This window comes from Monopterus albus, unplaced genomic scaffold (assembly GCF_001952655.1).
Source record: "Monopterus albus unplaced genomic scaffold, M_albus_1.0 scaffold24.1, whole genome shotgun sequence".
Classification (NCBI taxonomy): domain Eukaryota; kingdom Metazoa; phylum Chordata; class Actinopteri; order Synbranchiformes; family Synbranchidae; genus Monopterus; species Monopterus albus.
In genome coordinates this window covers 1,167,147-1,177,203 of record NW_018127904.1, presented here as the reverse complement: position 1 = coordinate 1,177,203, position 10,057 = coordinate 1,167,147, and the positions used below count along the sequence as shown (strand labels likewise).

The window sequence follows — 10,057 nt, the reverse complement described above, 5'->3', positions numbered from 1 at the left end:
CTGAGATCTCTGTCCAGAAGAGTGCAGTCCTAGGAACAGCTAAGATACTGAGCAGGACCCTCAAGCTCCCAGGCCTCTGGTAGAGGACTTGAAGGAACGAATACAAGACCGCCCCAAAGTGGGGGGCGAGTGGGGAATTTTACATATACTGTATTTTTGTTTTCTGTCTGCAAATGTACTGTCAACCTTTGAATAAAGGCAAGAAATGCCAAAACATTTACTGTCTTAAACACAAATCATAACTGTAAATGAAATCTATTAAGTGTTGCATAGTGCATAGATTGCATAGTGTTGAATGAGGTTGAAACAGAATACTAGCAATAGCAGTGATGTAATTAGTAAGAAGCAGCAAATATATTGCATTCATTACCTTTAATGTACATGGATCCCAAAGTCATTAACAAACTGCAGACTCAGCAAGTCTGTTTCATGGTTTGTTTGCATACTCAGAATGCAGAAGCACTTAAGGCTGTGATCATCGTAACTTAACAGTACATCACATGACCACATATATACAGATCAACCTTATGACCACCTGCCTAATACTGTGTACACAGGAGCCAGTGCAGCAGCTGCAGCTCACTGTGCATCTTCTGTGAATCTGTTTGCTTCCATAGTTCTACTGTCAGGAAGAGCACGAATGTGTCGACCAGTCAGGGAAAAACTTAGGTAAAAGGAGTGAAAACAATGGTGGTGAGGACAAGTTAGAGATGCTGTTTTATACAAATTCACTCTAGGTGTGATATCACCACTATAGCTGCTGAATGTTTCTCTTCATAGAGACCAGTGTACAGTATTTCTCATTTTCAACCACTTTAACAAAGATTCAGACAAGATGGAATCTTTTGAAGAAGGATGAATGAAATTTAAAAGTTTAATCTACAGTAGATCAACCTCATCATCAGTGAGCCTTGGGCGTCCATGACCCTGTCACAGGTTCACTGTCTGTCCTTCCTTAGAAACTGTTGGTTGGTACTAACCACTGCAGACTGGTAACACCCAACAAGACCTGCAGACTGGGAGACGCTCCGACCCAGTCGTCAGCCATCACAGTTTGGCCCTTAGCAGAGTCGCTCAGATCCTTATCACTTGCCTGTTTTTCCTGCTTTCAACACATCAACTTCGAGGACTGAATGTTCACTTGCTGCCTAATGTACCTCACACACTGACAGGTGCCACGGTAACAAGATAATCAGTGTTATTCACTTCACCTGTCAGTGGTCATAATGTTTATGGCTGATCAATGTAAGTGATAGTTTTGCAAAGGGACTTACCTACAGATAATTATCACCAACTTAATTCCCACCAGATCTACAGAGCATTACAACATTTCTGGCCTGTCGCAACGTAGAAGTCTAGCTGCTGAATATAGTGAAGCATTGCAGCTAACGAGGTCTAAGTTCATAAAAGTAATGTCGGAGCGACCACTTTCCTATTTGGACATTTGACAGAAACACAACAACAAGGCCCACTTTCTTTTATAGTCTTCTGTCCCACCACCTGACTGTACCTCCATGTCCAGTATTTACTGGCATTATCTCAAGTTTCGTCTGTCTTCTGAGAAAATGTTTTTCATTCACCACTTGTTCACTTTGTCTCTTGGCCATTTCATGCAGGATTTTTAATTGCCTTGGCAGTGCCCGTATCATTTGATCATCCATAATGTTCAAAATACATGTTATATAACGCAGGTCTGAACATAGCCCATATATTAGGTGATTTCTAGATTTTTATTTGAAAATTTGATGCTGCTTGTGCTCAATAGTCATTCACAAAGGAACCCTTTCCATAAAGGTGGCAATGACAACAGTCTCCAACAGGAGCCTCGGTTCCCTGAGCAGGCTGACTGTATCTTCAAGATAACATACAGTCACAACCCTTAGTTTGTCTCGACCACAACATCCTGCTCTCTTCATATTGCTTTTGTTTTTTCCTGCTACCGTTATTGAGTGTAACAAGCTCAGGCCATTTACTGACTCAAAAGGTATTTTTGTGAAATGTGGGAAATCAATAGATAAAGCGTGTCTGGGAAGGTTTATCTCAGTCATGCGAGTGGATTCAGCCTTTTCCAGTAAAGTCGATGAGGCAGGTGGAGGGGAAAATAAGGCATAAATTTCAACACCAAATAACGGAAAAAAACTTTATAGAAAGTTGATTTAACAGCAAGAGTATCTTAGGGGGAAATTGTTTAATCTATATACAGTATGTGTGTGTGTGTGTGTGTGTGTTGTACATGTGAACTTTTTCTATAATAGCCTTTGTCTGCTGCCTTTCAGCGACTCACACTGCTGCATGTGAACAGCAACCAGTGCTTGGACATGCCGTCTGAGGAGGACAAGATGGTCCCCATCCTGAGAGACTGCAACGGCAGCCGTTCTCAGCAGTGGCTGCTCCGTAACATGACCCTGAGCGTCTGATCCCTCACATCACTACTCATCTGACTACTTTGTCCTCATCTGAACCAGCCCTATCTTCCATTATGGAGGCTTCCTCCTCTTACAGCTTTGCTACAGGTCTGAGAGAAGCCTGTGCCTGCCGTTTAGGTAATATGACCAGCTGTAGCTTTGAGGACCTTGTCATGTCCAAGCAAGGGAGAGCGATGTGTGAGGCCTGTGCATGGAGGAATACTGATGTCGAAGCACTCGCACCGTGTCAGGCGCCTGTTAGCTGTGCATTCACTGTGCTGTTCGGACTGCTGCTTAGCCGCTGGACAAACAATTAAACAGAAGAGCATCAACAATAATGTTGTAATGTCTGTGATGGTTGGCTCTGTAATGATTGTCTTTATCCATGTAGTACATAGGTGTCTACTGTAGGTACAATCTGAACACAAGACTGTTATGACAGTTTGCTGCTCATCCTACTTTCATATCAGCATCTGAGTTTCATTTATACAAGAGGAAAGTGACATTAATAGAGACTAGATACCAACCATTATATTTGAAAGTTAAAAGAAAATAACCATACTGTCTATATACTGGTACCTGTTTTAAAGTTGGGCTGAAATTCCAAAAGGTTCTCATCACCTTTGGTGTAAGGATACTGCAGCTAAGTTTTACTGTTTCTTATTGCACTTGAAAAACTTAAGTGAACAAGTCAGGCTAACAAATTTCCATCCAATCAGAAAGTGTAAGCTACTTAACTTAGCTTGTTACTGTTGGCACCGATTCCCACTAGATGTTCTGTCTGTTCATGTGATTTGAGTCATAGCTCTGAAATGCATTCGGAATAACATAACAATTAATATGCATATACTGTATAAAGACAAATGGATGATATGACAGCTCCCAAACGTGAAGTCACTGCAAGTTAATCACCCCCCCCCCGGTGGGTGGTTGCAGTATAGGTCATAAACCCTGCCCCTTCCATGTTAGCAGATGGGGCATGAGCCAAATCAGGTTTTTTCTTTTTTTTCTTGAAGGTGATTTCTGCTTTATTTTATCTTTAAATAAGTTGTTTGATAAAATCATAAGTGGTGTATTTCTGATTTGATTTGTGACCTGATACCACGGCTACACCTCTGGTTGCTATGGTACAGAATGTCACAAAAGCAAGAAGGCCTCCCGCTGGCTCAGTATTTGAAGCCATCATCTACAGAAAATGAACACAAAACAAGTGCAGCTACATCATTCACAATGTTAAACAAAAACAATTTGAGTATTCGCAATGTTCCATGTTAGTGAATCAGGAAATCCACTGCGTACGGGACCGATTCAGCTTAGTTCAGTGCAGGACGTATGTAGAGAGGTTTATTCTAACAGGCTGTTTGAAGAAATGAAAAAGTGTCTGTGGGACAGGAAGTAGCAAATCAACAAGACTCTATGTAGATGCGATAAGTTTTGAGTTTTCCCTAAATGTTAACAACTGTTTACTGAATTAATCCAGCTGCACTGTGTTATCACAGCTATCGGAGGGTATCAATATTAAAACCACATATCACTTACAGGAAGACTTTGCACAGTTCTTCTTAGTATTCTGGGAAATCATGATGTCTGGGAGCTAAACAGCTGGATGTGCCTTTAGAAGGTTATTCAGTTTATTAGTTTTTAGGTTGAGTTGCTTTACTGTTGAAAAAACAATATTAAGTCTGTTTTCATTTGAGTTAAAATGATGTCACATCTCAAGAATTTATCGGCATCATATTAATGCTTGATCACACATTTAGTTATCCATTAATTAATAGTTGAGCAGGTCAGTGTTCAGTACATCAGCCACTCACCCATCACCCAAACAAATGACAGGTACTTTTTCACTACATCACTGTGTTTTCAGGCAACAAATGTTATTGCACATAATGCTGTTAACATGTTTCTCTCACTACTATCGTTGTACATACAGAATCAATTATTTTTCTAAGATGCTCTAAAACTTTAACACTCCTCAGAGAAATAAGGCATTGAATGGTAAAAAGATCACGAAGTATTGCAGCATTTTATTTGGAATCAAGGTGATAAAACCAGTGTTTGCTTTAGGTTTTGAAATTGCAGTGTGTTTTGGAAATCGTTAGTCCTCTGAAGCCAATTCTCACACTACCTAAAGGACCTTAGGCTAGCTTACATGAGGGGGGCAACTAATGATGCTTGAACACCGAATACTTGCCAAGTGCCTACTTGGAATTCAGACTAAAATTCAATCATCTCTTTCATTTTGCACACACATTTATTGTTTTTCATTATCTTAAAGTGCATGGTGTTAAAATAGGAATGTAATGTTTCAATGTACTGGTTGCAAAGTGATGTTGCCTGTTTGTACATTTTGTAGAAACAAGAATAAAACCGACTGAACAAAGAATTAGCATTAATTTCAGTGTCAAGCAAAATGAACACATCACATCAGCGCATCAGTTGTTGAATAAACCTTGTTCTTGAAGCTTTCAAGATGCCTGTACGTCTCATTACCAGATTTTTAAATGTGATAAATAGCAACCCTTCCCTGATGGTGATTGTTAGAGGACACGTACAACAGAATGCCATAAGAAACAGTAATGCTAATGTTCATAATGCTACCTGGAGCCAATCCCAGCTGACATTGGGTGAGAGGCAGGGTACACCCTGGACAGGTTGCCAGTCTGTCACAGAGCTGACACGTAGAGGCAGGCATAGCATAAAATTATTTGGTCTTTTTATCTTTCCAAACAAAGTCGAAAGCTGTTCTGATTTGCTTTTTGGCACATCTTCATAAATGGAATGAAAGCAGTTTGCATTCACCAGTACACAGGGAAAGGTACTCCCTTCTTAATAACTCACACTCCTGCTGCATACATAATCTTCTTCATTTAGGCTTTTTAGTAAATATTTGTAAGCCTCTCCAAGGTAGCCACTGCAGAGGTATTAATAGCTGCTCGTGTGGAGCTGACAACACATCAGCGCCTACGTGCAATCTAAGTAAGGGCCCTGTGGGTAGCTGTGGTTACAGACAATCTCACACCTGTGGGAAGCCAAACCCAGGCTGGTCAAGTGGACATGTGAGGATAAGATAGTGGGTCTGTGGTCGGGCCAAGGGAGTCCATTAAGGGGTGAGATGCTTTAAAATAAGAGCCCTAATGGAGGCCTTATCTATAGCTCTCTGTGGCTCGCTGTGGCTGTCGGAGGTAGAACATAATCAGACCTTCTCACTGTAGAACTTTTATGCTGTAGTTCACAACTATATAAAGTATGGACCCATTTAATCTCAGAAAATATTTTACTCTCACTGCCTGGAACTGTCTCACTCCCCCCGTGTCCTCAGTTAAGCCCTTCTATTCCCTAATTTTTTTAAATTTTAATATTTATCTTCAAAATGTTAATTTGTTTACAATATAGCACGGATGTCATTTTCTTGTTTGACCTCATTTTGAAGCAATGCATTAAAAAGCAGTAGGGCTTATGATGGAGCAATTAGTGATGGAAGTACTCACCACCAAATACCAGTAAAACTATGGGAAAACCACACCTGTCAGATAAATGTAATGTAGAGACTACAATAATTTCCCCTGAAAAGCAGTGGAGGATAATGTCAGTATAAAATAACAAAAAAAAAAACAACCTCAAGTAAAGTACTTGTACCTCAACTTGTACTTAAAGCTATAGTTGTGCTTCCTGGAAAGACTAGCAAGAGGAAGCTTGATTTTGAAAGTAGCCAATGAAATCCTCCACTTTCATTCTGATTTCTTTCCAAGGCCACTCCTCCAAAACACAACGCACACTGCAGCGTGCACTGCCTGACCCTTTACAGATATCAGGAAAATAACAAATGCCCCTCAAACAAAAACCAAACCAAACAAACAAATGTTATTTATCTGTCCAGCAGAAATACGGCCACCATGGCGTCACTTTTCAGCCCTTTGTTCTTTCAATTGCTTCCATCATTCAACAGCCACACCAGTGTTCATTCTGGTTTCACTTCTTGCAGCATCCAACTTCTATTTTAGTTGTAGCTTTTTCAAATATGGTCCTGGGTACCTCCTCTGCCATAGCTCGCTAGCTTTAACAGAGCAGTAACACGTCAGCCTGCCTGGCCTTGTGGGAGACTCTTGGCTCATGCAGTGAGTGTAAGGGCAGAGTGTGCGCAAGTAGGAAGTAGGTTGACAGGCAGGTAGGCCATTAAATGGTTTTGCTCAGACTGAGTAAAATTAATGGTAAGGCTTTTTTCAGCCCTGGTGCTGCCACAGAGGAAAGATTTTCTCTTTATGTTGTCAGTGCATTTAATGTATTCATTGCCATCTGAGTGAAAAAATAAATTCAGGATATGTAACAAAAAAATGCTTCTGAAATGAATTGTCAACACAACCTTTGACAGCACTTCGGTAAATGCCACTTTCCACCACTGACAGAAATATGCACATCATCGGTGCATCTGGTTCACTGCAGGAAAGCAACTGTTTGTGATGTTGGAAGGGTCTGATAACATAAACTCCAAAGATGAAGATAAGTCGCAAGTAGCTGATGATACAAGTGATCATTTACAAGCACATTTGGGGCATGAGTACTACACCGCTGGCTCAGAGTTCACTGGTACAGTGGACACAGAGCAGGCAGTGCAATGACCTCAAGACGACAACTGTGATGACAAATTTGTAACCTACAGTATGTACAGTACATAAACATGTAACACAATAGATTACATAAAAACATATATCAATATAAAATATTTTTGGCCTTATATGTTTTTTGGTTTGAATCTGATGTGCAAGTATGTATACAATATGGAGGAATGCTGGAGAAAACACTCGTATATTAAAGCGTAAAGAGCTTGATGAGAAAAGCGTTTTTTATCGGCTGATTGTTGCAAAGAAAAGCTCATTTCACCTTTTTCTCTGGTGCTGTTATCCAGAGCAGCCTTCAAGGACACGGCATCAGGAATTGAACCTCCTACTCTCTGGTTATGTGATTGTCTCTCTAACCTGTTTCCATTAGACCATCACGACAAGAAGCTCTCAACCTTGTCAACCCTCATCTTCAAATATGATGCAGTGCATTTCCTGTCCTATTTCTCCAAGTCTCTCTGGTGTGTTTGATTGAACGCTGGTCTGCCTCCCATCCAGCTCAATATACGGGGTTCCATCAAGTAAGTGAATTCTGTCACAGGCAGAGCGGGGGAACGAGGGGGATCATCACCTCTGTGGATGTGCCTTTACTTATCACCGGAGAGCGCAGGAGAAATCCTGCACTTAATTGTTGAGGGGACTTGAAGTTCCAAAGCACCTGTATTGAAAAGCAGCTTTAATTAGACAATGTTTGAGGCCAGCATCTCAGTGGAGGTCAGATCCATTGCCATACACACACACACACACAAGCACACACACCCTCAGATAAACATACAATATCTGTCCTTTAATGTGCAGCGCCAGCCCAGGGATTCAACAGAGACATTTCTGATGTATGTTTGCAATCTCTTGAGCATTTTTTTTATTGATTTGCAAGGAGGAAGTGGCTCTAACAAGCTTCTCCTATGTGATAATCTTCTTTTTGTGATGAAAGCAGTGATTAGGAGTAGGGGCCCTGCTGCTTTCTGCAGTAATTGTGTAGTAATCAATCATCAATCTCCAGGAGCTGTTCCACAAAACACTTCTGTTCGGATGCTATTTTTGACCACAGAGCCAACTAATAAGGTCTTGCTCCAGCTGGAGAAAAAAACAACAGAATTTACTGTACCAGAAGAGAATTTCCATTTGCTTCATAAGTATAGCTTTTAAGAATTGTGTATATATATAATAGTTCCTCATCTATATGACTAAGGGTTATTGTCCTCATTTATCAGATGTTACTTTGCTTCCACTGAGGGTTCAGTTTGTGTCTCGTGTGTTGTTTCTTTCACCGTCACTCATAAAGAGCCATAACGTCCTTTGATTAGCACATGATGTCGACAATTTCAGGTCCCTTGAAAGCGCCTTGACCCAGTTGCCGGACCCACCGGTTTAGAGCTCTGCTCATTCACCGCATGGTTTCACATTACATGCCAAGCATGGAAGAGAGCCTATTAGTGTTTCAGCATCCAGTGAGCATCCTTCAGATCCTGTTAAACCCTAATCTCTACAGTGGGAAAAATCATGGCGCACAGTTTTCACAAGCGGCAGCGTGCTTGTTTCACATTCAAAGATCAATATTGCAGCAGCAAAATAAGATTACAGAGAATTTTTAGTGAGGAGGTCTCAAATTTGTAGAGGGGAAATAGGGGAGTGAACACGACAAAGCCAACATCAAAGCAGAGACGGCTCTCCCTGCTTTGTCTCTGATTGTAGAGATTATAAAGGAAGATGGAGCATTAGAGAAGATCGTTCGAAGTGATTGGCTGATCTTCTCAGACGATGACCTTAAGTGCTATCCTAACTGATTCAGAGAGGATGACAAATGCATCTCTGTCCTACATTGGTCTGATTAGATTAATAAGTCAATCCCATCTCCACCCGCCCGTTGGGTTTCTCTGAGCTATTTTTATGAAATGGGTTACACAGGATCATCACAGTCGTTCTGATCATTGACTAACTGAAGTTAGTCGACATATACACCACACTGGTCAGTGATGGTGATGGAACATGGCGTTTTGTTATGGAAAACCCATTTCACTTAATAAGTGCAGCTTTTCCAAATCCACCTGTTATTAGATAAGAACTAATCTACATATATTCCAATTTGGAGCATGGTGTTACATGTCAGCTGCCTCCTGTCGTGTGACGGGAACAAGCCAGGTCTTTAACCTCTTCCTTGTAAAGTGACAAAGTTGAGCAGAGTTAAATAAGTGTTTCTGTGAGCTTGGAAATGTTTGAACGATAGATCAGGTAAGAGTTTCTATAAGCTTTGCTATAGCTGATCATTATTATTAATGGTGTTTGTATTGCACCACATTCTACACTGTTCAATTGTCTCTCTGGCTGTGACTGATCTCGTGGAAATGGGAGCCTGTGATTGGAAACATGAACATGTCTAATTTTGAGAAGATACCTAAACGTCACCTTGCAATAATTCATCTCCCAGTGAACTTTTTGTTATAGGATCCTAAACTTGTTTTCTGCCAAATTTGAATGGTTTTAGTTATTCAACATAAGAGATGTCTGTTTTTCTCTGAGCTCTGGTTTGATGTTCACAACATTTGAATCAGAGTCTGGTGACAGTCGGTGGGCTGTTTATTCACTGTCAATCAAACCCCATCAAACCACATCTATGCAAAATCCTCATGAAGCAGAACAGATAAGCTTTTGACTGTTAATTGTTAATAAATAACACCTTAAGATTTTGCCATGAGTCATCCACTCATAGGAAGAGGACTGGAGCTTTATCTAGATGTACATGCAGTAAAGACACTTTGACAGAAGTTGTGGACATAACTTTTGTTTCAGTGAAATATAGCAATTAAAATTTCTAGCTCCTGGTGCTGGCTGGCTGACTGTTCGCCAGTCAAAACTAATGGCCTTATTTTTGCTCTGCAAATATGTGAATAGCCTTTTCCTCTCTAATGAGGGCTGGAATGTATGGTGGATGGTTGTGTCCTCCTGCACTCATTATAAAAGCACAAAGTCCTGCAGACACTGTAGCTAATGTTCACCTGGCAATTATGATGGCCTGGTGACTGATGGGGAAAT

At 40.7% G+C, this 10,057-nt stretch overlaps 1 protein-coding gene across 4 annotated transcripts in view; it reads left to right on the top strand.

Annotated features, from left to right (window-relative positions):
* galnt13 (polypeptide N-acetylgalactosaminyltransferase 13) overlaps positions 1-4,791 on the top strand; it is a 34,309-nt gene extending 29,518 nt beyond the window's left edge. For 2 of the 4 annotated variants that reach the window (XM_020594784.1, XM_020594783.1), the window contains exon 12: positions 2,277-4,791. In XM_020594784.1, coding sequence (XP_020450440.1) covers positions 2,277-2,417 — 141 coding nt within the window. In that variant the 3' untranslated portion in view covers positions 2,418-4,791. The remainder of the gene's footprint in view (positions 1-2,276) is intronic. The other 2 variants (XM_020594782.1, XM_020594781.1) reach the window with 1 other exon arrangement.
* The last annotated feature ends 5,266 nt before the right edge of the window (positions 4,792-10,057 follow it).